Source organism: Trachurus japonicus, chromosome 2 (genome assembly GCF_045865225.1).
Source record: "Trachurus japonicus isolate A0001 chromosome 2, Traja_1.0".
NCBI classification, from domain to species: domain Eukaryota; kingdom Metazoa; phylum Chordata; class Actinopteri; order Carangiformes; family Carangidae; genus Trachurus; species Trachurus japonicus.
The window spans coordinates 11,927,371-11,955,083 of NC_140908.1; the positions used below are offsets into that span (position 1 = coordinate 11,927,371).

A 27,713-nucleotide genomic window follows, 5' to 3' on the forward strand; every position below is an offset into this window, starting at 1 on the left:
AGGAGATTACTCTCAAATTAAAGACATGAGCCATGAGCAGGACAGGATGCAGAGAACAAGCTGAATATCTATCAGCTGCATGAAACGGACACAAACTGTCATCTTTTATAAATAAAGTTTTTTTTTTCTACCTTGGAACCTCTGGATTCTGCCTTTCCCAAACGGCATGGGCAGATTCAGAGGAACATAATGCTCGTGGCTGCAGACAACTCGCAGGAACTCAAACTTGAACTCGTACAAAGTCTGGTAGGAATAAAAGAGAAAAGACTTACACACTGCAAAAGCTCAAAATCTTTCCAAGAATATTTGTCTTATTTCTTGTCAAAATGTCTCATTTCTACTCAAAACTAATCTCTTTTCACTTACAATAAGAATCATCACCTAAAAATGAACTTGTTTTTAGATAATTTTCATTTGTTTCAAACAAATTTTCACTTGAAATAAGTAGAAAAATCTGCCAGTGAAAGCAAGTTTTTTTGTGTTTGTAATAAGAAAGAAAAACTTGCTCCACTATCAGATTTTTCTACTTATTTCAAGTGAAAATCTGCTTGAAAGAAGTAAAAAGTGTCTAAAAACAAGCTACTTTTAATGTGATGAGTCTTATTTTAATTATAAGTAGATTTGTTTTGACTAGAAATAAGACAAATATTCTTGGTAAGATTTTGAGTTTTTGCAGTATATATGGCTTTAATGTCTTGTTAAATAACTGTTGCACAACTGTTGCATAACATTTTGGCAAATTCTCCTATTGCCATAATCCCTATAGTCACACTGTAGCAGTAGGTTCATTACTATTAATTATCGGTGCATGTTGTTTTGAGATCAGCGGGGCAGAGACGTGAGCTGCTCAGTGAACACAATGGAGGTGAATGGTACAGGTCCCTTGTCCCTCATCAAACTCATCAAATACACAATCCAACAACTCCAAAACACTCTGGTGGACAAGTGGACATTCACCACACTATGAGATAATAATGGATGGATTAGAATACATTGGGATTATGGCAATAGGCTAATTTGCCAAAATGTTGAACTACTGTATCCCTTCAAGAAAACAAAGCAGCTGAAGCTTTTAACCTTTGGGTCTCCAGGCATGAAGCAGTTCATGTAGTTGTTGATCTGCTTGAATACGAAGCCTCTGTCCATGAAGGTGAAGCAGCGCTGAGCGGAACGGAAACAAAAGCCAAACATTAAAAGGAAATTTTACAAACTTGAATCAAAACACTGCACAGAAGGCGCCGACAGGAGAGAACAAACCTTGACGAACACTGCCAGGCTGTGGTTGGCGTTGTGAGCCGCGTCCAGGTTGTCCTTGTATTTCTGGGTGATGTGCGGCATCAGCATGTTCACCAGAGTCTCCACGGCGTGGTAGAAGGAGGCGGAGAAACGCTGGTTCCTGGACAGCTGGAAGAAGACAAGGAGGAAGATGATCTGAGAAGCTCGGAGGGAAACAGGTTAAAGAAAAGAGGAGGAGACTTTAAACACAACCGACCTTGACCTTTCCGCTCTCCATGAGATAATGAGCCATCGACTTCACCAGAGCTTCAAAGAAGAACCAGGAGTGCTGCAACACAAACATCAGTCAGCCCAATAGTCTACTTGCCAACAATGAGTACCCGGAAATGTTGAGTACCCCAAAGTTTTATGTTAGAAATATATAGTATGGGTCCCCAGAATTCAGAAACTGCCGGATGCTAACTTATATATATTGGGCAATTGGCATAATTGACATAATTAGCATAAATTAGCATAATTGCCTATATGGGCAATATTTCAACAAAATTGATTTGGCTGATCTGGGCAATATTAGTGTGGTTTTAGGGGTTATTGATGATGCTGAATCCATTTCTGACATTTTCAAAATCCAAAATGGCTGTCTAAACCGGAAGTGACCAGATTTTGAAATCCATCTAAAAACTGGCGGTTAAAATCTGGTCACTTCCGGTTTAGACAGCCATTTTGAAAATGTCAGAAATGGATTCAGCATCATCAATAACCCCTAAAACCACTCCAATATTGTCCAGATCAGCCAAGTCAATTTTGTTGAAATATTGCCCATATAGGAAACTATGGTAATTTATGCTAATTATGTCAATTGTGCTAATTGCCCAATATATATAAATTAGCATCCGGCAGTTTCTGAATACTGGGGACCCATACTATATATTTCTAACATAAAACTTTGGGGTACTCAACATTTCCGGGTTGATATGGGGCCCTATGGGCTGGCAAGTAGACTACAAGGAAAAGTACCAACTTAAAAAGTGTCAGAGTTTGATGCTAAATAAAACACTGGAGCTGTGGCTTTTTGTCCCAGAGGAACAAGAAAAGACAAAACAAAACTGACGATTCTGAAGCTGTGATTGAAGAACAAATTACTTGCACGAAGGTTGATATTACTTAATTGGAAACAAAAGGCAGCTCCAACTTATTCAAATCTTATGACAGATGTTATGAGACATTTAGAGCTGGAGAAAATCAGATTTTCACTGAAAAATCAGGAAAGAAAGTTCTATAGTATTTGGCAACCGTTTATTGATTATTTTAACCACAACATAGTCTGAGGGCAAGCTATAGAAATGCTCTTCTAGAAGGAAAGACTTTGTATTTTATTTTATTTTATTCTATTTTTTATATATATATACACATATTTATTTTTCCCTGTCTCTGTTTAGTTTTTGTCTCCCCTTTTTTTTTTACTTTTGAAGAAATGTATACATTTGGGTACGTATAATCTTTTTTATTTCCTTTTTTTATTTTTAAATTAATCCCCTTCATCTGTCTATTTTTCATTTTGAGATACATAAGTTAATACAATTTAAATGACCCTTTTTATGTAAACGTGTACGTGTAAATGTGTAAGATGTCTGTTGTGTCTGATGTGCTCTATGTTCAAAATGAGAAAAATCAATAAAGAATAAAAAAAAATCAATCAATAAAAAAAAAGAAGAACAAATAAGTGTTGTGCTGTAAAAAAGAATAAAAACTATCTACATTATCATTCCTGTTGTGAAACTTTTGAACTGTGCTGTATAAATGGTCTGTGATGGGTTTTTTTAGAGTGTAAGTTTCATCTGGTTCAAATAAAAAGCATAAAAGCCCCAACTCTTTCAACGCTCATCAAGTGTGTGTTACCTTGAGCAGCTTGTTGCTGGTCAGGAAGTCAGTGGACGGCTTGAGGATGGCTGTCATGGCTTTAGCCAGCTCTTCATGGACGGTCTTAACATTGGTGGAGGAGTACGGCTCCGGCTTAAAGACAAACTGAGAGAGAGAAGAAGGATGAAAAATCACATGTCACCTTTATTTCTATGGAAACACAGTGTCATAACTAATTATAGGTCTTATTCTAATAGAAAACAACTGCACCTTGACATAAGATCTCAGGTAGTGCTCCAGTCCCTCTTCGTGACACTGAGCCACAACATGAACCATCACCCTGAGGAGGTAGATGATAATATGAAAACATGAAAAGGTAAAGAAAGGATGATGTAATGCTTCCAAATATGGAGAGAGAGCCTTTATTAACCTGATGCCTCATTTACATACAGCATGCACAGCTTCAAAGACCAGCACCAAACATTAATCAGGGTTCCTACAGCTTAAGCCAAGTTACATTTAAGACTTTTTTAAAGCCACTTGACATTAAATTTAAGACCGACTTCATAATAAACACAAATGCAGAAAAAAAAGATAAACACCACATCAATTACATAGGGTTAAGGACCCAATTAATTTTACCCACTTTCCTATGTGATCCAAGGTAAAGTGACTGCTACATGAACATTGGATTGTGTCTCTTTCCAGCTGTCCTTTCAAAATAAATGCATAAAAAGTCCGAAAAAAAAAAAAAAAAGGGAGCTGGTGGCGGTGAGAGATTTAGCGTTGACGGCCGCCACTAACTTCTCTATGTCGAAATGTTACCAATTATTTTGAGATTTGAGACTAATTACAACCATAAAATACCACTTACCATGTGTTAACATTTTTAAGACTTTTGAAAAATGGGCCTTGTTTTTAGATTAATGAATTTAATGCCTTTTAAGACTTTTTAAGGATCCGTAAGTTAATGAGTGTTCTAGCTGTGAGTTGAGGCGATGCTTGTGTACATTGTGACTTGCCTGGTCACGTTGACGGCCACGTCCTCGTGCGTGGCTCTGGTTAGGACGCAGAAGAGCAGGTTGAGGACGGTGGGCAGGAAGTTGACCATCACATGACCCTCCATGGCGTGGAGACTCTGGTGAAGGAGGGACAGCAGGAGGGGGAAGGAGACAAACAGAGATATATTGAATGGAAGTCAACAGTGCCCTTGAATGTGAGCTGAGGAGACTGTATTTGACGAGGCATGAATACCAGGGTGTGTTCTGTTTTCCCTTGGGGCGCTGGGAATAAACGGAGTGTGTTGTATATGTGCATTGTGCATACCTTCAGGTATTTCACCAGCTCCCCCTCTGAGGCCTGTTCTGACATCTCCATGCTCTGACAGTGGTGGAAGAAGTTGTGCAAGTGCTGATCCTGCAGGAAACATACATATTATTCTAATTACTTAGATTAATCAGATTAGATTAATGAACGTAGTCTGATCATATGAATATATGTATGTAAATACCTGAGTGTAAACTGTGGAAACAAGGTGGGTGGACACTTTGAACAGAGGTTTTCCTCCATCCACCCATTTGATCTCTGAGGATGAGTGCTGCAATAACGAATACAAAGGGATTCAGACTGTATTGTACTGTATCATACTGCCCCATATGCAGAGGCTACAGCCCTGCTATAGCTGGCCCTGGTTCAAATCCTGCATCGGGTGGCCCTTTGCTGTGTCATTCCCCCTCTCTCTGCCTCCATATTTCCTGTCTCTCTCAACTAACCTGTCAATTAAAGACAAAAAGCCCCCAAAAATATACTTAACATACACAAGAACATAAAAAGATGGAAAAAAGGGAAATAAATAATAGAACATAAAAGGAAGGAAAAAAGAAAAAGAAATAAATAGAATATACAAAAGAAAAAGGTGAAAATTGTAATAAATAGAATATAAAAAAGAATAGTACAGTACAGTACAGTAAATAGTAGATAAAAGGATAGAAAACAAACTGCTCTATTGTCCTTCAGAGCTGTAATTCTCAAAACCAGTTCAGTTAAAATATAAAAAATAAAATAAATTGAACGGATTGATTGATTTCTTCTCACCTTGGAGACACCGTCCTGGGAGCCCAGGTAGCCGGCAGGTAGGTTGGCAGCTACAGACAGCTGCTGCTCATTCATGATGACTCTGCCGTCCCTGAGCAGAGGCAGCCAGGCTGAACCCACTGAGGAGGAAGAGCAGCAGCAGCATGAGGATCAATGTCTACATACAGTATATCTATAATATCTATAAAACCCTGTCAGAGGAGGAGAGAGAGAGAGAGCTCCCACCTGGAGCCTCCACTTGGTCTTTCTTCTTGCTGTTGCTATCACAGCTGACATGGTAGAAGGTGAAGAGGAGGTGGTGTTTCTGGTGCAGCTGGGTCGGCAGCTCTATCTTTATCTGAAGTGGAGACAGACAGACACACAGTCGTCCTGGGGTTTGGTTTCTTTATACTGAGGAAGCTTCAATTAGAAACGCCTGCAGAGTTTTTCCAACAGCACAGAGAAACAGTGACAGACAGGTGCCTAGTGCAGACTTTAATACACTAACACTGAATGTGCAGTGTGAACACAGACTTCACCTCGTCGTAGGGCTGTTCGATTTTGCCCAAAAATAAAATCTCGATTTTCTTCTCTGAAAAATCGATTACGATTCCGATTTTTTTGTTAAATGACAAACTATTTTGCGTGCTGTTTGTGTCTTTTTAAAGGGACAACGAGGAGTTTCTATTTGGTTATAAAAAAGTCTCACGTTAATGTGGATGAATCTACGCTACCCACACTTGTTAATGGGCCCATTTTCGATAAATATATGGTTTTGTCTCTATCGTTATTTTGTTATTATTAGTGGTGGCGGAAATGCTGGTCGAGCCGACCAGCGTTTCTTTACTTTCGGTTTCGTGGCGAGTCATGAGAATAACGCCGCCGAATCGCTGTTTATGGTGGGAACTACGACGGTATGTGATCGTCTTCGAACCTCTGACTTTAATTCTTGATGAATGAAAACATGAGTCTGTCTTGCACCGGTCAAAGAATTTCACGGTGCGGAGGCTCATAAATGTAGTGTGAAAACGCTTCGCTTTTCCAAAACTCCTCGTTGCCCCTTTAAATGACAAACTATTTTGCGTGCTGTTTGTGTCTTTTTAAATGGACCTAATGGACCGTGAGAGCTGTAACTGTGTAGTGGAAAAGGGCCGTTGGTCTTTTTGGCAACGAAATCTTCACTGGTCTTAGCAAAATGCCGACATGCAGCTTGTTTACAGTGTGTGAGGGGAGGAAGGAGGCAGCAGTCATTACGGTAATTCAGCGCAGCCCAGATTCATGAACGGGGGTTTACTGTAATTACCCTAGTTAGAGTAAAAAATCGATTTTTACTATTTCAAATAATAGATTTTTACAATTCCAAATAATCGCGATTACGATTTTAAATGGATTAATCGAACAGCCCTACCTCGTCGTAGAACTCGGGGTTCTGCTGGTGGTGCAGGATGGCTGCATACGCCTGCTTGGTGAACAGAGCTCCGCCTGGACGACCATAGATGCACTGCAGGAAACAATCAGACACATAGCATCAGCACGTTAATTACTGTAATTAATTAAACCCTTAAAGGGATAGTTGATAACAATAACAAGTCAAAACTGTCCAATCAAAGGTTAGCAAGTCAAAAGTCAAATCTAAAGACCAAAAGTAAGGTCTCTCTGAATGGCAACTCTTTCCTCCCAGTTGGACCTGCCTTGTTAGTAGACCTAAAAATGGAGTCATCCTTATCAGATTCCCCAAAGCACCTGAACGGTTGAGTCTCACATCAAAACTAACGAGTAGTAGTTTGAGTAAAACTGCGCTCAGATTCTTTTATCCATGAGATAAATGCACCTTCAGAGGCTGAGCTTCATCCTCGTCTGAGTCCTTGAACTCGATGCAAACGGCGATATTCCTCGCCTGCAGAGAGGAGACAAAGGAGAAACAAGATGAGTAGAATATAATGAGGAAGCAGGAATGACTTCCTCTCTGTGCCATTTTCAATATGTCCATTAGTTTCCAAAAAAAAAAAGAGGGGAAATATTTCAGAACTTGTTAAAATGAAAAAAGTGCAGAAAGACAAATGAGGAAGAGGAGGCAGGTGGGGTTCCTATATGGAGCTGACCTCAGGAAAATCACATCCCACTATTTATTAACACATTAATCAGAAGCTGCTGCTCGGCACAGGGATAATCTAATCCAGCTCTGCCTGAAGCAAAAGAAAACTTTCCAAAAAGGTATATATATTTATTTTTTTTACTGAGCTTATTCTTTTTCTTTTTCTTTCTCATTTCTCCTTCTCTCAGTGTATGGCACTTTTTTATTTAGTGTCAACTTTTTTAGGTTATGTTTATTGGAACTGGAGGGTTAGGGGATGAGATGTTGGGGAGGGATGGAACAGGGTATATACAGGAGTATAGAAGTTAATTTTAATACCTTATTAAGACTTTTTCAACACCTTCTCAATATTTTTCAGTACCTCACCGCCACTTCAAGCTGTTACCATTTACATCAGTGACACTTTTAACTTAACAGTTCTAGTTTGTGATAAAGACTATAGACCACTATGATACAACATAATTCAAAATAGGCTAGGATAATAAATCAAAGGCAAAGTTTATCAAAAAAACAAAACAAAAAAACATTGCTCCACTCAAAAAACAAATATATACCAGTTCATCTTTGTTCTTTAATAAAATGAATAAATTCACACACTTTTACAATGTTTTTTAGGACTCAAACACTTGGACAGCTAATTCAGAAAAAATACCGTGAAAATGTAAGACTTTATAAAGTCGTGAAAAGACTTTTTAATACTTTTTAAGGGTCTTAATTTTCCCCAAATTGATTTATCACCTTTTAATACTTTTTAAGACCCCGCGGATACCCTGTGGAAATATGTGGACTTGTTGTAATGTTGATGCTCAATAAAACATATTGAGAAAAAAAAGAATAAACTTTCCAAAAAGAATGATTGAGAGTTGTATTTAGCTGTGTGTACCTTAGCGAAGGATTTCTGCCCATCGTACTTGAGGAGTTTGGGGTAGACGTACAGGTGGTTCTTGTAGATGGTGAACGGTTGGGAACACTTGGCGATGCAGGGAACAAACTCCTCCACCTCCAGCAGGGCGCTGCCCGGCCCGTTGCCTTCCAAGCTCCTCACGGGAATGTAGGAGGAAGTGACGCAGTCTGCAGGCAGGAAGTGGGCGGAGTCACAAAGGGTTCAAGCTGGGGGCCGTATGATTATAAATAGACGGCGATTTTTGTAAACATGTGTTTATCTGAGGGTTTTTACTCGTTACGTCCGGGGCCACGCTGTCGATGGTGACGTCCAAGTTCCCTAAGAGCACTGGGAGTTTGGCCATTTTCTCTGGTCTGTTGGGAAAATACAGAGAGAGAGAGAAGGAAAAGTGCATCAGACAAAGTTCAAGTGACATGTTATAAAAGAGTCGGAGAGACGGAGAACGGACTTTCTGAAGTCTGTCAGCAGCTTGAACATGTCCTCGTCCGACAGCTTGCTGCTGTCCTGTCTGTACAGAGCCGAGAAACGAGCGCTTTTGTCCAAAGTTCCCGACGCGTCTTTGAAGACAGGCCTGCAGAGACAGAACAAAAAGTCAGCCTTGTAATGTAAAACAGAAAGAGACACTTTCTTTTAACCAGTCTCTTTGTACCTCGCAGCCCAGGCGAACGGCATCCTGTACTGTCCCAGTCTGCTACAGGCTGTCTTAGCGTTCTTCAGCACTTTTTGAGCCATCTACACAAGAAAAAACAGAATTCATTTCACTATTAACCATGAAGAATGTGGCTGAATATGTGTAAAACTCAAATTCAAACCTTCGTTGAATTGTGTCCATTAGACTTCAATAGCTTAGAGTTTCCCTCAATTTGAAAATACTTTTTCTTTTTTTATTATGATTATTTTTAAACATTTTTATTTGATTTACTTATTTTCCATATTTGTGTATTTTTTATATGTATTTTGTATTCTATATGAGATACTATTGGATTTACAATGAGAATTGCTCTCCTTTGGGTGGGGTGGGACTGTGGGAGGGATAAAAAAAGATGGGAGTATGTAGTATGTGTTGTTGTCTGTGAAATTGCTGCCATAAAGAAAGTTAATTAAAAAATAATTTGGTTGGATTGGATTTAAAATGGTTTAACCCTTTCAATGCTCACTGTAGAGGTCTATGGGAAGGAAACCCTTGATCTGTCTCTCTATGTGATCATTAACATTGATCATATTTTCTTTTCTTTCTTTTTTCCTTTTTCGTCGTATATTGTAAAATAAATGACTCAATTAAAATAAAGATTAAAAAAATAAAACTTATGAGGGGATGACAGCTGTGTCTCCACCTCTGTCTGCAGTCCTGCGTACCTTTGCGGAGTCGGAGCTCTTCATGTAGGGCTCGGTGCAGTGGGTGATCCCTCCCTGCAGCACCTTCTCCACCCGGGCCACCAGGAAGATCTCAGGGTGGGGGCAGGTGACGGAGAACACCCCCTGCCTGGGGTACTGCAGGGCCCCCTCCGGTAGCCCGCTGGCCAGCCTGCAGCCTGCCAGAGAACCGTCGCCCCTGCTGCCGTTGACCTGCGCCTCCTGACCCGACGACGTCATCTGTCGGACCAGAGGGTGGTTGAGGTCCACGTGGAAGTCGGCCGAGATCTTCCTGCTGTTCTGGACGTCGAACAGGGACAGGACCACGTAGAAGGGCTCCACCTTTAATAATAATAATAATAAATAATAATAATTCTTCATTTATATAGCACTTTTCACAGCACAAAGTCACAGAGTGCTTCACAAAACATAATAAAACAACACAGTATATAGTATTAGGGCTGGGCCGATACGCTTTTGTGCCGATTCGATTTAAATTGCGATTCTGATTAAACAAGTATTGCGATTCGATTTTACCAAGTATTGCGATTTTATATTTCAATTATTGTGATTTTCTTTCCTTAAACAAGAGCAGGTTGAACCAAACACTTGACAATACATCATAAGTCATATTTACAAAGAACAATACACACATCACATCACATCAGTTTGTCTGTTGTGTTCGTTTGTTCACATAGATATCTGTGAACAGGCCGGTTTGACTTTGACGAGTGCAATGGCACAGAATACATGATTGTACAATAAAGATTGGTCGTCCAAAAAAAAATGCAGGGCATTGAATGTGGTGACCAGTATTTTAAATTGAAATCTAAAAGCTATGGGGAGCCAATGAAGGGCGAGGAGGATAGGAGTGATGTGGCAGGACTTCTGTGTTTTGTATTAGTTGTAGACGATCCAGAGATGATTTATTAAAGGACAATTCCAGGCGAATTCAACTCTGGGGTGTATTTTCCTATCATTTTAGGTCTAAAAGAAGGAATCTGAAGATTTTCAGTTTAATGTCTCCTGTTTTGCGGTAGTTGTGTCTGTCCCCGCATCGCCACGGCAGCAATGAATGGGAGTGGATGTAAGTTCCGCTGTTTAGGCTGTTTACATCCCTCAAAGCCGCAATTTTTTTCCACAGACAGCGTCAGATGGAGACTCAAACATGCACCGAGAAGTTTATTTACTTCAAGCAAGCCGACATGTTTGTAAAACTAGATCTAATTCAAAGTCTCCCGGAGTCTCGCGCGAGACCCAGTTGCCGTGCTCGGTGTGTTCACATGCAGTCGGAGCTACCATTTGTGTCATAAACACAGGAATATCAACTCTTTACTTGCTTGAAGTGTACATTTTTTTCCACAGACAGCGTCAGGTGGCTACTCAAACATGCGCCGAGAAGTTTTTTTTACTTGAAGCAAGTAAAGAGTTGATATTCCTGTGTTTATGACACAAACGGTAGCTTTTCCCACTGCATGTGAACTTACATCCACTCCCATTCATTGCTGCTGTGGCGATGCAGGAACAGACACAACTACCGCAAAACAGGAGCGATTAAACTGAAAATCTTCATATTCCTTCTTTTAGACCTAAAATGATATGAAAATACACCCCCGAGTTGAATTTGCCTGGAATTGTCCTTTAAGGCAGGTAAACAGTGAGTTACAGTAATCGAGTCTGGATGAGATGAAAGCGTGGACGGCAAGTTCGAGTTCTGAGTGTGATACCATGGTTCTGAGTTTAGAAATATTTCTGAGGTGGAAGAAGCAGGTGCGACGTGTGTTATGTGAGATTCACTCTTTCCATTACACAAACCCATCTGTGTGTGTGTGTGTGTGGAGCTAAAAGCTGAGTGCTGAGTGGAGATGAGGAAACCAGCCTCAGATTGATGCTAATGCATGGTGGGAGGCCCAGGCCGGTTGTCATGGCAGCAGCAGTTCCCCTTTTTGCCAACGACGACCGGGTCGGACGAGGTCCAGCCAAGTGGGCCATCTGAACTGTCTGTGATCTTCTTAACTGATTTAAACCTCGCCCCGGTTTTTCGCAAAAAGGGACATTTCCCAGAATTATGACGTGGGGGCTTTTATCTGTCAGTAAAAATAGATCAATAAAGACGATTGTAACGTACGTTAGTGGTGGGGCCCTCCTCGTTCTCGGCCACGCAGCCCTGCAGGTTGAAGGACAGGTCGTTGCAGCTGACCAGGACCCGCTTCCCGAACTTCTCCTCAAACTGTCGCACGTCCGGTTCGATGCCGGAGAAGTCCAGTTTCTGTGGAAACGGGAGACGATGTCACTGCTGGGAATTCAAACAATCATCACACAGACTGCGCAGGACTGTGGTGTGATCTTCATCACCTGTGTGTACGGGTCCAAGGTGAAGAGTTTCAGGCGAGCTTCACTCCTCATTTTGGACTCAATATCTCTGGCGGTCTGAGAAAAACAACACAAAAACGCTAGTTCAACATCAATGTGTAGTCAGAATTCAAAAAATAACTCCAGCATATGAACAATGTTGAATGAAATCTAAGGACAGAGATGATCATCAGTGTGGCCAGAGTATAAAATGATAATATCAACCTTTGTTTTTGTAAAGTTATCATCTCCCTTTCTCTGTGTTTTACAATATGAGGTCAAACTTTCTAATAGAAAATGACTTTCCTATTTCCAGGAGCAAAATCTTTATGTTTTGATGTATGATGATGATCATGTTATGTCATGTTATGTTATGTTATGTAATGTTGCGTGTTTTGTGCCCAGTTGGCACACGTGTTATTAAGGGAAAATGAATAAAACACTGCGACTATCAGCGATTCCCAGACGACACCTTGAGGTGTGTGTTTTCAGACTGCCACGTTCCCCTGCTGGAGCCCTGCTGGTGTTGGCCTCATCTGGCCTCTACATTTGGAGCCCATACACAGTAAACCAGATGTTTGCTTGGTTAGCAACAACAGGAAAATGTGGCGACCTGGACGCAAGAAAATACAGCTGTTTAGCTGCTGCGCTAAAAGCAAAACCCCGGCGGTTTACACCCTGTCCGAGGGGAGTCACGTGGACAGACTGACCCACACAGGGTGAGCTGCAGGTGCTTAACATTGTTTAAAAATGTTATTGGAGATGGAAAAAACAGGGTACCTGAAAGCCGTCTTGAAAACTTCCGGAGGAGAGGTCTGGTTTTCCATGTTCCTCATCTGTTGGAGAGATCAACATGAGATCTGTGCTTAAGCAATTACAGAAAAACATAACGACGTGTTGGTCTCTGCACTTCGAGGAAAAAGGGAAGGAGAGCTACCGTCGATTTAGTCGATGGAGAACAAACAGAAGAAGAGAGACAAACACAAAAAGCCAACGGAAGAACAAAGACGTGCAGGACGAGCAGGACAAGGTACCGTCATGGAGGTCTCCGTTCCTCTTCTCCTGCATGGCCTGCTCGAAGCTGCTGTGGAGGATCTTGTTGAGCGTGCCGATCCACTCCTCCATCTCGGCCTCGCTGTCGGCAGCCAGCAGGAACGTGCTCTTGTCCTGCATCTTCAGCTCAAAGGCAAAGCGACGCACTTTGCTGTTCTGCAGGAACACAAACACAAACATTGACATTGATTTAGACATTGACATTTGTGGACAGTCTCCATTCATTTCTTAATTGAGCCTTTATTATGAAAGATCGCACAGGAAGATGGTGTAAAACTCACTTACGTGCAATGTTCAGTGTACAGTAGGGATGTCACGATTACTTGTTTTCACAATTAATCGCGGTATTAAACGCCACAATTAATTAATCGTAAAGATTCCTAAATACCGTCACTTCCCAAATAAGATGATGTTGGAACCTTATCGGCAGATGTGCGCAAAAATAAAGGTGAATGCACCGATACTGGTCCATTTATTTAACGTAACATTGAATCGGTAGGAATTTAAATGTTAGTGTGTCATTTGTATTAAAAAAAAACACAAAATAAAACAAAAAATGATTAAAATAAATGTAAACATTTGGTATAGATGACAATTTATGACCTGAATATTTCAAACATTTCCCCCGGGGGGTTAATAATTGGTCATATATTCATAGATATTTGAAATATTTTGTGTAAACAACGAGTAATGTAGTTATATTTTGACTATATTTGATTTTACACATTCATAGTGTTGTGAAATTAATTAGCCTAATGCATAATAATCGTGATAATCGTAATACCGTGATTATTTCTCTGACAATAATCGTACCAAGAAAATTTGTAATCGTGACATCCCTAGTGTACAGCGACTTTTAAATCGCATGTTTGCCTTCAGAACTGTTAATGAATATGCAATAATGCAATTAATAAAGGCTATTTCTATTTCTGTCAAATTGGTTTGGGACTTTTTCGTCCCTCCACCTCACACCTGGGTAGAGCAGGTAGCATATAGAGGGGGCCCAGTGCCCCAAAAGGGTTTACCTGAACAACCCCCATGCATGAGTCGAGGAAGATGGTTCCTTTGGGTTCTTTGGAGGTGTTTTCATCTTTGTAGAAGTTGAGGTTGTAGGAGCCGTCCCCCAGCTGAGCCAGATGGAAGTACCTTCTCTTGAAGGACTGCAGGGACGGAAACAGAGAAGGTTGACTTCACATATGGCTTCTTCCGATCCTTTCTAAAAATACCAGGAAGTGGAGATGGAGCATGGGAAAGCTCAGGGGTGACATGAGGAGCTATGTCACAGTTATGTTCTTGGTTAATGAGATTTTCTTACATTCGAAGGGAGAAAGATGGATCCACATTTAAAGAATACAAGTTAACACAACTTCATAATAAATAACTTTTAGCTTTTTGTTGATCATTTGTATTTCACACTAGAAGGAGGCTGTGTTGCTTTTAGCTGTGGCAGCCGTGCAGAATGAGGGAGGGGGGAGTCAAACCTGCACTCACCCGCATAGTTACACTGATTGCACTGTTCATGTTGCCTTTGTACAGCCAGCCATGTTTGGACACTCCTCCCTTCTGAGATCCCAGGGAGGCCGAGTCCTGCAGGAGGGAAAACACAGGGCAGACGTTAATGTACGTGCTGCGAGATGGATGAGAATTACAAACATTTATATCCACAGTGTATACGGTACTGTACTATACGTCTCTCCATGGTCTGCATTAATGGTGAGAACATTTATACATTTAGCTTTGTTTGAGCTGAGAGGAATCCCCCTCATTAAGATCAACACTGCTCTTATTGAATCTCTGGGGATTTCAGCTGTGACGGTGTGTGTGTGTGTCCATTAAAGGTCACTGGCCTTCAGTTAAATCAATAACCAAAGACAGTTAATGATCAGAAAGGGATCGTGTGCCTTTAAAATGGTACAAATGTCACAAATAGCTGGAGGTTGGTTAGCAAAAAGGGGATCCCCTTTTGCAAACCAACCTCCAGCTATTTGTGACATTTGTACTCGGCTTTGGTCGGGGCGGGGCAGACCTGAAGTCAGTGGTGCACTATTTCACAGTTAAAGGGAGGAGACAGTTCAGGGTTGGTGGGTGTACCTCGTCTTTTTCCACGTCTTCATCCACCTCAAACACGTGAGCTGCCAGTTTCTCGGGTCGCAACACCTTACTGAGGGAAAAGACCATACTATTAACATCTGACAACTACAGTATAATGGACCAATACACACAAAAGCAGCTGATCTTTCCTCACTGTTTACTCTGTATTTGGATTTTTTGAAACTCTCTTTGCAGTTGGAGATTTCTCTCCCCATGTTAGAATCATAGAAAAGGAGAAAGTAGATTTAATCTATATGTTTACACAGATAAACTACATCATAGCACACACAGGGCGTGGGTTTAACCTAGTTTTGATGTAAAGGTTGCAAGGGAGGATGTTGAATTGGTATTGGTAACAAATGTAAATGTATCAGGGCAGTAACATGATCAAGTGCCTCAGGTCTAAACATCTGCTGCACTTAAAATAATCAGTAGTGCATGTTGTGACAGAATGTACATGGATTCCTGCCTCTGATACATTTAAAAAAAAAGCAGATCTAACAACGTCATGATATATGGCTCAAATATGAAAGAGGTTAAAAACTATAAACCGTATTCTTGACTTTATTTTTATTTTGTTATTTCTAGACTTGTCTTGTCAGGAATGTTTCTCTCTTTTTGGATTTGGCAGAAAAGCAGCAGCTGCTCCTCTCGTGTGCATCTCAAACCCCGGGTGGACAGTTTGACCTCTGACCTTTACAAGAACCCCGGTTTGCCCCGGGGAACCAACGAGCGTCAGCAGCGTCGAGGCCGAGGTCGGGGCTTGTCTAATTTTCATACAACAATGTTTTAAACATGACACACAACATCTGTAAAGAACATTCCTGTCCTGAAGGAAAGTGGCTCAACCTTAGCAGGACTAATGCATTGTGGGATTTCCTTTAGGATTTAATGACATCAATCAGCGGCGGGGCTCAGAATAGCCCTGCTTATCCTTGGTAGAAAAACATAGGAAGCTTTTCTATTGTTGTGGTGGATGAGCTCCGAGCTGCAGAGACACAGGTTTCCGTGTTTCTAAGGATCTGGCTAAAACATTCACTTTGGCTGTAAACAAAGGGCAGAGTCACTGTGTACACACACCAAGACTTACAATACTACACTCTGAGGTGCATTTGAGGTGTAAAAGACCACATACCTTTGCAAATATAAAGCTTTAGGGAAAACAGCAAACAGAAAACTCACATGACCTTGACTTCCAAGCTCATTTGTGTCTTTTTTAAAGAGACAGTACAGCTAAATAATAATAATACTATTCATGTTTGTTGTCATATGATGTCAATATTTCAGTTTGTTCAATAAACCACGATCAAACACTTGTCCTTTATATGGATTTATATCTTTATTTAATAGGATGTTTGACTTCAATTCAACCAATCACTGATCAACACAGTTTTTTCTGAATGACTTAAGGTTACTAAGTGTGTATCCATCCCAGCTCACACAGCCACAGCATACAGTAAAGCTGCTTTAATATTATTTAGATGTATACTGGGAAAATAGGTGATTTCGTGTATGTAAAATGTGTATGTGCAGCTTTACTGGGAACACTACTTGTGAATGTCATTGCTAATCGTCCTGGGAACGGCTCGGGGCCCCGTTAGGGAGGTTTCCTACTAAGATGTCGGTGCAAATCATCCTTTGGTTGTTTTAGGGGGGAGGGAGCTGCATCTTGAGATACTGCAGAGTTAGGTTTGTCAGGATGTGATGATGGACAGTTTACACCTCAAACCACCTGTCAATACAGCTAACACACACACACACACACACACACACACATTTCCTGTGCACTCACTTGGGGAGCTGACGGAAGTCTCCAGAATACTCCTCGTACTTGTAATTGACCACATGCCAGTCGGACTTGTAGGTTTTGATGCACTGCAGAGGCAGAAATCAAGGGAGAGGTGAGGAGTCATTTCAACAGGAGCAAATGTGCTCATGTACACAGTCCAGACACACACACACACACACACACACACACAGGCTCAGGTTTCTACACTTGGAAAAGACACAGTGTGTTTAATTTCCTTCCAGAAACTATTTTTATAAGTAGAGATTTTCTTGGATGGATGTTTTTTGGACAGGACTTTACACCTTGATGTTGTTTTCCGGTTTTAAAAGGCAGCTGGGGCTCAGGAGATACAGCAATGTCAAAGATCCTCAAGATCCAACAAGTGACTTGATTCAATTTCTACATGATGTGTTTTATTGCAGTGCTTGCAGATGTGCTTTTAGATGCGCTCTTAAGCTCCTGAGTCTCTGCAGACCTCTCTCCATAGTGCAGTTGTCAACACAGGGGGATATGGTTCAGGCTGGATCCATTATCACTGCTGTAGAGGGAAACAGTATGGCTTCCCTTCTTGGCATTTTTTTTTTGGTTAAATGGATCACAATCAGCTCGGGTGGCACCGAGCCCAGGAGGAGGAAGTGTCTGAACATATAGAGGGAGGAACTGTCATGAAGACTAAGCCTTAAAGGGATAGTTCAACATTTTGGCAAATTCGCCTATTGCCATAATCCCTATAGCAGTAGAACCTACATAGCAGTAGGTTCATTACCTTTATTTATCGACGCATGTTGTTTTGAGATCAGCGGGGCAGAGACGTGAGCTGCTCAGTGAACACAATGGAGGTGAATGGTACAGGTCCCCTGTCCCTCATCAAACTCATTAAATACACAATCCAACAACTCCAAAACACTCTGGTGGACAAGTTGTGACCTGCACATTCACCACGCTATGAAATAATAATGTAACATAACGACACAGAGTTGTTTTCGAGGCAAATGCAGTCGGAACTACATTCTAGACACGGCTGCTGGGCGGAGTGATTTCAAAGGCGCAAGTATTTGCTTCATGTGTCGTAATGTTACATAATGTTACATTATTATTTCATAGCTTGGTGAATGTGCAGGTCACAACTTGTCCAGGAGAGTGTTTAGGAGTTGTTGGATTGTGTATTTGATGAGTTTGATGAGGGACAGGGGACCTGTACCATTCACCTCCATTGTGTTCACTGAGCAGCTCACGTCTCTGCCCCGCTGATCTCCAAACAACATGCACTGATAATTAAAGGTAATGAACCTACTGCTATGACTATAGGGATTATGGCAATAGGCAAACTATCCCTTTAATGGTACGAGCCACTACAACAAGAGCAACCAAGGGAACCCTCCAAATCCAAACCTTCCTATAATAAACAGGCCTGGGGATTGGACAGGTCCATTCAGACATTTCTTTTCCGACATCTAGTCAAAACGCTTCCAACATGTGTCACAACCATAACATGGTGTGAAATATCCCAATATGCGTTCAGCACTTCTACGAATCCATAAAATACACATGACGAGCGAGGCGAGGCGAGGCGAAGGGGGTTACTTGGAGGTGGACAAATAAATTCAGAGACAGGACGTCCCATCTGTATGAGTGAGGACGCACTGCACCGCTGCACCGCTGCTCCAGATGTGGCTCTGATGTAATTCCTGGCCGAAGCCGTGGGGGACTATCCCCTATCAGCTCCATCGGGCCGCACCCCGGCCGAAACAACATGACGTGAGCAGCGGCAGCGGCGGAGAAGGAGGAGGAGGAGGAGTCCATCTGTGGCTGATAGACTCTCAGGAAACACGTGAGGGCGGAGGACGCAAATGGAAGTTCACTTAAAGGCTAACAGCAACATTTATGACAGGCACCGGATCGGTTTTCCCCTCCGCTTTCTAATTCATGCAAGAGGTCAACAAACATTTTTCCTCTTCACTAACTTTCTCTGAAATCCAATCCAGCTGCTTTACTGTATCTATACACCATAACACACCTCAGATTGAATCTTTGGCTGCGTTTGCGCGGCTGAGCTCCGGTGTCTAATGGGCCTTTGGGGTGTCAGAGTCAGACTCAGAGCATGTGTGTTTCTGTGTTTCAGAATAAGAGCGCAGGCCAGGCCGAGGTCCAGGTGTGTGTGTGTGTGAGTTTTACCTCTTGGACAAACAGGGAGTCGGCTTCTTTCTCAGCGGTCTCCGGCACGGTGGAGAACAGGGTCCGGCCCTGGCGCCGCAACGTGGAGATCTGAGGGGTCGAGAGAGAGAAGACATGGAAAACACACTGTGAGAAGTGTCACGGGCACAATTATCAATCAGGTGTTCTCAAACATCTGGACCCCGGTGGGTTTCATAAGTTGACTGACAATTTTTCAACTTCTTTTTGGGGCTTTTTGTACCTTTATTTTGACGGGACAGAAAATACAGGACGTTTCCACCTTTGAGCATGATAAACTTATTGAATACTATTTAATAGTAAGAAGGAAACCGAAATGTATGATGGAGGAAACTGAATTGTTTCTTCTTTTTATATTGAAGTTTTCTCAATATAACAAAAGTGCAGTGCTAATTGGTCACTGCAGAGATATGAAATGAGCACTGGGTTTATATCAATCCCAGCATGCCCCAATGTACCCAAATAAACATTACAGTAAGTGAATGGGTAGAAATTAAGATGGAGGGTGGTAAAAGATTAACAAGAAAAGAAAAATTTAAATTAAAAAATCAAACAGTATACAAAAGAAACCCTCCCCTCCCCTACACCAAGGAAACAGAATTTAAGGAGGTCCAAAACATCATGGTGACAAAGCATTGGTAGAGTCAGGTCATGAGATCAGAACAACCTTAAAGGTGTGTCTACGGCACAGATTCATTGCTTACTTCCTTGTTGTACGTCCATAAACATGTCCTGAAATGTGTTTCTGTGCTTCCTGTCTGTTTTCCTGCATTTTACTACCAGTGAGAGGAAGTTGGATCTGTCACAGGTAGCTTGGACCAGTTCCTGTCCTATAAGGGAGGAAGTACTGGCAGCCACAGGTGTGATGGTGTAGCAGCTCTTCTCCACGGTGAAGAGGTTTTTGGTTTTTGGTTCCTCCAATCATCTGCCAAGTGTTTTTTGAAATCACCTTTTCCAACCATTTCCAGATGGTTGTGTGTAACAGACCATCTGCTCCATCAGGTTAGAGTTTTACGGCCGTTAGTACACTTCCAAAACATGAGTGACCTACAACTCAATGCTCAATTTGAATCCGTGCTCCAGGCGCAGGTGGAGCTCTGAAGCTGCTGCTGCTCATGCTGCTGCACTGTTGAATGGGAACTTTTCCATTTTATCTTTTACAAGTGTGTTGTTCTACACTTTATGTAGTGGAGTGTAGGGTTGGCATGTGTTTGACTTCCCAACAGCCAGTTTCAAACCATCTGTGGGCTCACTGTGTGGATTTTCAGATCAGTTAACTGCTTCTATGATGTAATTACAACACAATATCTCATATAGAGATTCAAACATCACAGCTAGAAGTAGTTTTTGTTCTTTCGAGTTGAAAATCTTCCACAGCCTATCTTTTTCCCAGTCCTAATTCTTCTCCTTATTAGCCGGGTAGAGTCAGAGAGCAGAGAGCGAGGATCCATAACTGGGAAGCAAAAAGCCACCTCGGGGCATCAGGACAGTCGGGCTGGCAAGTACTCTGAGCCGTTGGACGCTGCAGCCGCCGCTGCTCCCACTTCGGGCTCTGCTTTTCTACTCAAGCCACACAAAGATGAGCGGGACACAGTGGCACATTGACCTAGTTTTGTCATAAGTCTCCCATTCTTGCGCTGGAAAAATGTATACAGTCACTGAACCGCTGCCCTCGTTTGTCCACTTCACTCCCTGCAGCAGCGATCAAAGACGTGTCAGCAGCTCATCCTGTGTATGGATGGAAAGGTCTTTTCACTACTAGGCCGTCTATAAATCTCTGGTGCTGCTGGTGAGGAAAAGTCAGGCCAAGAATACTTTGGTTTGGACACAAAGGACTTGGGCTGCTTGAGATGACATGCTTCTGTTGTAGCTGTGTGAAGGGAAACCAAAAGACTTTAAAGGTCCCATATTATACAAGGTTGCTTTTATTTTTTTTATCTTAAGTGTTGATCCATGAGAAGAGAAGAGAAGATAGAGGAGAGGAGTGGAGAGGAGAGGAGAGAACAGGAGAGGAGAGGAGAGGAGAGGAGAGGAGAGGAGAGGAGAGGAGAGGAGAGTAGGGAAGGGAAGAGAAGAGAAGAGAAGAGAAGATAGAGGAGAGGAGAGGAGGGGAGGGGAGGGGAGAGGAGGGTAGGGTAGGGTAGGGTAGAATAGAGTAAGGTAGGGTAGGGTAGGGTAGGGTAGGGTAGGGTAGGGTAGGGTAGGGTAGAATAGAGTAAGGTAGGGTAGGGTAGGGTAGGGTAGGGTAGGGTAGAATAGAGTAAGGTAGGGTAGGGTAGGGTAGGGAAGGGAAGGGAAGGGAAGGGAAGGGAAGGGAAGAGAAGAGAAGAGAAGAGAAGAGATTTTTTGATTTTTAAAACCAAACTTTAATTATCAGTCCATACTATGTCACACAACTCTATCAAATTCAATCACACACTTGCGACAGAGAAGAACAGGACATGATCAACTGATCAAATGACAACAACAGAAAAGACTCAGAAACTCAGGACTAGTGAGTCCTCCTGGACCGAACACAAAACACCATTTACAGCCCAGGTCTTCACAAAACCCTCTATCTGGTCAGTCAGCTTATAGAAGCTGAACTCCACCCTCAGCCGAGCTGCCAGCATCCCCGTTACCATAGCCACCACCTCCTGTGACCCCTGACCCCTCACCCTGTTCTTACGTGTTTTCCAAGTGACTAACTTCGCTAACCCTGAGATGTAGTTGATGAGTGTGTGTGTTGCCTTCTTCCTTGCAGAGTAGCGTGGCCCGTAGATGTATAAACAGGAAGTGAAGTGCTCCCCTAACCCCTGAACCCAGCCCTGCAGCAGCCTGAACAGAGGCTCCAGTCTGGGACACTGGACAAACAGGTGTTGTAACGTCTCAGTGTCGGAGCAGAAGGAGCAGCTGACCCCCGTGCTAGGATCAAGGTGTGCCAGATACCTGTTTGTAGCTATGGCCCCATGTACAATCCTCCACTGGAGGTCGCCCGTCCGTTTTTCAACGGGGGGTTTGTACAGGGACCGCCAACAACCTCCTGGAGAAGAGCCCCTGCCAAAAAACTCAGTCCACCTCGACACCTTCAGCTCGGCCAGAGAGCGCAGGCCTGCCACCTTCAGGACGATGTTATACGCCTCCTTCCTCCCCAGAGACTCCAGGTCTCCCAGCTGTGGGGTCTTTAGAGAAAGCAGGAGGTCCTCCTCCTCACGCCACTGGCCAACCGCAGGAGAAACCATCAGGGCCGGAAACACATATTCATGCTGCTCATCCCACTGGTCCAGAACAGTCCGGTCCTTCACGAACCCCCTAAGGACCTCCGGCAGGGACCCACAGACCTCTGCCACCAGCCTGTGCAGCACTCTGCTGGACCTAATGCTGAGTCGCTCTGCCAGGTGGGGGATGGAGGTCCTTAGGAGGTGACCCAGCTTCAGGCAGCCGGCCTCCCTCAGTCTGATCCTGAGGCTGTCGGAGGACAGGACCCCCGAGGTGATAAAACTGTTCCACAGCAGCGGCTCTTCGAAGAGCCACATCCCAGGTGTTACTGCAGCCTTCCGCTGGAACGTGAAGACCTGCGCCGCCTCGAGCACCGACTGGTAAAAAGATGTTAAACCAGATAAGTCCACTGAGCTGAGCTCAAGCAGAAACAGATGTTTATCGTACCCGAGACGACCGGCCTTCCTCAGCAGCAGGCAGGCTGTGTCCATCCACGGCAGACCAAAACTGTACAGGAGTCTCTGGGCCGTCTGCAGCCTGAAAGCCGCGACCCGTGCTGCGATGTTCACCAGGCCCTGTCCACCCTCATGTACCGGCAGGTGCAGCACCGCTGATCTCAGCCAGTGGTGTCCCGACCAGAAGAAATCCACCGTCTTCCTCTGGATGGCTTCAATCAGGCCCCTCGGTGGCTGCAAGACCCTCAGCTTGTGCCAAAGGGTCGAGGCAACTAAGTTATTGACAATCAGGACTCTGCCCCTGTAGGAGAGCTGAGGGAGCAACCATTTCCACTTAGACAGTCTGGCACACACTTTCTCCATCACACCCTCCCAGTTCTTCTTCTGAAACTCCTCACTCCCCAGAAACACCCCCAGCACCTTCATGCCCTGCCTTCCCCAGCTCAGGTTCCCCGGTAACACCGGTGCCCCTGTTTCCCCCCACGACCCCAACTGCAAAGCCTCACTTTTCCCCCAATTTACCCTTGCTGAAGCAGCTTTGCTGAAAAGATCCAAGGCATGTGTTAGAAAAGACACATCTCCCTGGTTCCGAACAAAAACATTAACGTCATCAGCATAGGCCGAAACCACCAGTGGGGGCCGGTGAAGCAACCCCGGCAAACTGATCCCAGACAGCCTAGATCTCAACTTAGCCAGAAGTGGCTCAATGGCCAACGAGTACAGCTGGCCAGAGAGTGGACACCCCTGCCTAATGCCCCTCTGTACCTGCACTGGACAGCTCAGCCCCCCCCCCACCTTGACCAGACAACAAGCTTCACTATACAACAAACTCAACAGTGAAACAAAACCATCTCCAAAACCAAAAGCTCTTAACGTGGAAAAAAGAAAACCGTGATCAATTCGATCAAAAGCTTTCTCCTGATCTAAAGAGATAATACCAGCATCCATGTTCTGCAATCTACAAATGTCCAGTAAGTCTCTCACAAGAAAAAGATTGTCAGTAATGGTTCTGTCCGGTACACAGTATGACTGGTCCCTGTGGATTATTATTCCCATTACATTCCTGAGTCTGTTTGCCAGCACTTTGGATAAAAGTTTGTAGTCAGTGCATAACAACGCAACCGGTCTCCAGTTCTCCAGCAAAGCCAGATCGCCTTTCTTAGGCAGCAGTGAGAGGACTGCAAGCCTGCATGATGTAGGTAAGATGCCGGTCTGAGAGGACTCTCGCAGCACCTCACACAGGTCAGTTCCAAGACACCTCCAAAAATGTTTATAAAAATCCGCCGGGAGTCCGTCCAGCCCAGGAGCCCGACCAGAAGCCATCTGAGCCACAGCAGCGGTGAGCTCCTCCAGAGAGACCTCAGCATCCAGCACCGCTCTGTCCCCAGACGTCAGCTGAGGGAGGTCCTGCAGCAGCTCGTCCACACACTCTCTGGAACAGTCCTCCCTCCTGTAGAGGGCGCTGTAAAAATCCACAGCATGCTGCCTCATCTTCACTGGGTCCGTGGATAAAGAGCCATCAGGGAGGCGGAGACAGACCATCTGCTTGGTCTGCGACACAGACCTCTCCAAATTAAAGAAAAAAGAAGTGGGAGCATCCATATCTCTAATATTTATAAAGCGAGACCTGACCAGGGCCCCTTTAACCCTCTCCTGCATGAAAGAACCTAGTTCCTGCTTCTTAAGCTGAAGTCTGCTGCTGTCTGTGCTGCTGCCAGTAAGAACACTGCTCTCTAAATCCCCGATTTCCTTTTCTAGGTCCTGAATGACTCTCCTGACTGTTGCTGTGGAATGACTTGTGTATTGCTGACAGAAAACCCTAATGTGAGCCTTTCCCACCTCCCACCATTGACTCAGAGACACAAAATCCCTCTTCCTGTCCCTCCATGTTCCCCAAAATGTCTGAAAAGTCTGACAGAAAACTTGGTCCTGTAACAGCCTCACATTAAAGTGCCAGTAGGAGCTGCCTCTGGTGGTTGGTGAGCTGTGAAACTCTACAGTGACTAGATGATGGTCAGTGAAACCTACTGGGAGAATATGGCTGCTCAGTAGCCTGTTGCTGTAGCCATGGCTGATGTAGAGCCTGTCCAGCCTGGCTGCCCTCACCCTCCCATCGACCACCCTTACCCAGGTATACTGCCTCGCCTGAGGATGTTTAAGCCTCCACACATCCACCAGTCCTGACTCTGAAACCACCCGTGACAATAAAGCTGACGACTGCAGGTGAGGCTCCTCCCCTGTCCTGTCTACTGTGAAATCTGTTGTACAATTCCAGTCGCCCCCCATCACCACACATTCACTCTGATCACACTGCTGCAAGAAATCTTTTACTTTCTGGAAAAAGTCCAGCCTGTGTGCGCCCTGGTTCGGAGCATAAATATTAACAAAGCAGAAGGAGATGTCCTGTATTTCTGCTCTGACTGCTACAGCCCTGCCTGTCTCTATCTCTGTGGTGGACAGGATGTGGACGTTCAGCCCTGGAGAAAAGAGGACGGCCACACCGGCAGATAAGTTTGTCCCATGAGACAGGACATACTGCCCCTGCCACCACAAACCCCAGTCTGTCTCATTCCCTACATCACTGTGTGTTTCCTGAAGAAAAATAATATTCAATTTTTTCTGTGTGATCATTTCTGAAATAACCGCCCTCCTCTGTTGACTCCTCCCCCCGTTAATGTTTAAAGAGCCTAACCTCACCTGGTGCATCTTAAACTGAGAGAGAGAGATGGAGACAGTTAAAAGAGACAGTAAGAGAAGGACCACCAGGTGCAACACAATCATCATCATTTTACTTACGAATTTTTCGCCTTTTTGACCCTTTCCCTCTGTTTGCCCTAATCACTTTCCTGAGCCCTGTCAAGTGTTTCTTTAACCGAAAACGTTTCTTCTCATCCAACAAGTCCAAGCCAACAACCCTCTGTAGAGTCGACACACTCCTAATGAACTTCTGAACATCAGGAAAATGATCAGCCACTTTCACAGACTTACCAAAGGTCTCATCGAGGAACAGGTTAATGTCCTCCAGCGTGTACAGATCTCCACCCCCTGACTGGGAATCTGCCACAGAGACACAGTCAGAGTCGGTCTCAAAGTCCATATCCTCATCCCCCTCCACTGCACCTGAGTCTCCGTCTGCAGCAGCCTGACTGTGTTCAGATGAAGCTGTCTGTCCTCTGCTGCCTCCTGAACCCTCTCCATTCACCTCCTCTGCTCCTTCCTGTCCCTCTGCTGCTGTAGCTGCTGTAGCTGCTGCAGCTGCTGCAGCTGCTGTCCTGTCTTCATTCCCTGCTTCCCCGCCTGTCTCGGCCTCCTGTTCCCCAGCCTGACTCTCTACCTGCCCGCTCTGCTCTTCCGCGCCATCGGCTGCGTCCGGCGGGGGGGCATCGCCCTCCCCCGGAGCCGCGGTGTCTGCCGCGTCCTCCGCAGCGGCGTCCGCTGCTGCCGCGGGCCCGGGGCGCGCCTCGGCCGCCCTGCGAGGACACGCAGTCCGCTTGTGGCCCACATCTCCACACTCAAAACATTTCATTCTACCAGTGCTGGCAGAAGCTGGGAGAAGAGAAGAGAAGAGAAGAGAAGAGAAGAGAAGAGAAGAGAAGAGAAGAGAAGAGAAGAGAAGAGAAGAGAAGAGAAGAGAAGAGAAGAGAAGAGAAGAGAAGAGAAGAGAAGAGAAGATAGAGGAGAGGAGAGTAGGGTAGGGCAGGGTAAATTAGGTTAGGGCAGAGTAGAGTAGAGTAGATTAGAGTAGAGTAGATTAGAGTAGAGTAGAGTAGGGAAGGGAAGAGAAGAGAAGAGAAGAGAAGAGAAGAGAAGAGAAGAGAAGAGAAGAGAAGAGAAGAGAAGAGAAGAGAAGAGAAGAGAAGAGAAGAGAAGAGAAGGGTAAGTTAGGTTAGGGTAGGGTAGGGTAGAGTAGAGTAGAGTAGAGTAGAGTAGAGTAGAGTAGAGTAGAGTAGAGTAGAGTAGAGTAGAGAGGAAAGGGAAGGGAAGGGAAGGGAAGAGAAGAGAAGAGAAGAGAAGAGGAGAGGAGAGAAGAGAAGAGAAGAGAAGAGAAGAGAAGAGAAGAGAAGAGAAGAGAAGAGAAGAGAAGAGAAGAGAAGAGAAGAGAAGAGAAGAGAAGAGAAGAGAAGATAGAGGAGAGGAGAGTAGGGTAGGGCAGGGTAAATTAGGTTAGGGCAGAGTAGAGTAGAGTAGATTAGAGTAGAGTAGATTAGAGTAGAGTAGAGTAGGGAAGGGAAGAGAAGAGAAGAGAAGAGAAGAGAAGAGAAGAGAAGAGAAGAGAAGAGAAGAGAAGAGAAGAGAAGAGAAGAGAAGAGAAGAGAAGAGAAGAGAAGGGTAAGTTAGGTTAGGGTAGGGTAGGGTAGAGTAGAGTAGAGTAGAGTAGAGTAGAGTAGAGTAGAGTAGAGTAGAGTAGAGTAGAGTAGAGAGGAAAGGGAAGGGAAGGGAAGGGAAGAGAAGAGAAGAGAAGAGAAGAGAAGAGAAGAGGAGAGGAGAGAAGAGAAGAGAAGAGAAGAGAAGAGAAGAGAAGAGAAGAGAAGAGAAGAGAAGAGAAGAGAAGAGAAGAGAAGAGAAGAAAAGAGAAGAGAAGAGAAGAGAAGAGAAGAGAAGAGAAGAGAAGAGAAGAGAAGAGAAAACAGAGGAGAGGAGATTACGGTAGGGTAAGTTAGGTTAGGGTAGAGTAGAGTAGAGTAGAGTAGAGTAGAGTAGAGTAGAGTAGAGTAGAGTAGGGAAGGGAAGGGAAGAGAAGAGAAGAGAAGAGAAGAGAAGAGAAGAGAAGAGAAGAGAAGAGAAGAGAAGAGAAGAGAAGAGAAGAGAAGAGAAGAGAAGAGAAGAGAAAACAGAGGAGAGGAGATTACGGTAGGGTAAGTTAGGTTAGGGTAGAGTAGAGTAGAGTAGAGTAGAGTAGGGAAGGGAAGGGAAGGGAAGAGAAGAGAAGAGAAGAGAAGAGAAGAGAAGAGAAGAGAAGAGAAGAGAAGAGAAGAGAAGAAGATAGAGGAGAGGAGAGTATGGTAGGGTAAGTTAGGTTAGGTTAGGTTAGGGTAGAGTAGAGTAGGGAAGGGAAGGGAA

The 27,713-nt window shown here is 43.9% G+C and overlaps 1 protein-coding gene across 6 annotated transcripts in view; it reads right to left on the reverse strand.

Moving 5' to 3' along the window:
* The window catches only part of dock9b (dedicator of cytokinesis 9b), a 72,080-nt gene that overhangs the window by 22,489 nt on the left and 21,878 nt on the right, over nucleotides 1-27,713 (reverse strand). For all 6 annotated transcript variants that reach the window (XM_085801307.1, XM_085801322.1, XM_085801298.1 and 3 more), the window contains exons 3-29: nucleotides 18,982-19,071; nucleotides 16,810-16,892; nucleotides 15,018-15,087; nucleotides 14,418-14,513; nucleotides 13,952-14,086; nucleotides 12,908-13,082; nucleotides 12,654-12,709; nucleotides 11,877-11,951; nucleotides 11,650-11,790; nucleotides 9,525-9,863; nucleotides 8,818-8,900; nucleotides 8,617-8,739; nucleotides 8,442-8,521; nucleotides 8,148-8,335; nucleotides 7,001-7,066; nucleotides 6,578-6,670; nucleotides 5,416-5,527; nucleotides 5,191-5,309; nucleotides 4,607-4,693; nucleotides 4,423-4,512; nucleotides 4,119-4,234; nucleotides 3,367-3,436; nucleotides 3,136-3,261; nucleotides 1,493-1,564; nucleotides 1,258-1,404; nucleotides 1,078-1,161; nucleotides 132-243 (exon numbers count right to left, since the gene is read on the reverse strand). In XM_085801307.1, coding sequence (XP_085657433.1) covers nucleotides 132-243; nucleotides 1,078-1,161; nucleotides 1,258-1,404; nucleotides 1,493-1,564; nucleotides 3,136-3,261; nucleotides 3,367-3,436; nucleotides 4,119-4,234; nucleotides 4,423-4,512; nucleotides 4,607-4,693; nucleotides 5,191-5,309; nucleotides 5,416-5,527; nucleotides 6,578-6,670; nucleotides 7,001-7,066; nucleotides 8,148-8,335; nucleotides 8,442-8,521; nucleotides 8,617-8,739; nucleotides 8,818-8,900; nucleotides 9,525-9,863; nucleotides 11,650-11,790; nucleotides 11,877-11,951; nucleotides 12,654-12,709; nucleotides 12,908-13,082; nucleotides 13,952-14,086; nucleotides 14,418-14,513; nucleotides 15,018-15,087; nucleotides 16,810-16,892; nucleotides 18,982-19,071 — 3,028 coding nt within the window. The remainder of the gene's footprint in view (nucleotides 1-131; nucleotides 244-1,077; nucleotides 1,162-1,257; nucleotides 1,405-1,492; nucleotides 1,565-3,135; nucleotides 3,262-3,366; nucleotides 3,437-4,118; nucleotides 4,235-4,422; nucleotides 4,513-4,606; nucleotides 4,694-5,190; nucleotides 5,310-5,415; nucleotides 5,528-6,577; nucleotides 6,671-7,000; nucleotides 7,067-8,147; nucleotides 8,336-8,441; nucleotides 8,522-8,616; nucleotides 8,740-8,817; nucleotides 8,901-9,524; nucleotides 9,864-11,649; nucleotides 11,791-11,876; nucleotides 11,952-12,653; nucleotides 12,710-12,907; nucleotides 13,083-13,951; nucleotides 14,087-14,417; nucleotides 14,514-15,017; nucleotides 15,088-16,809; nucleotides 16,893-18,981; nucleotides 19,072-27,713) is intronic.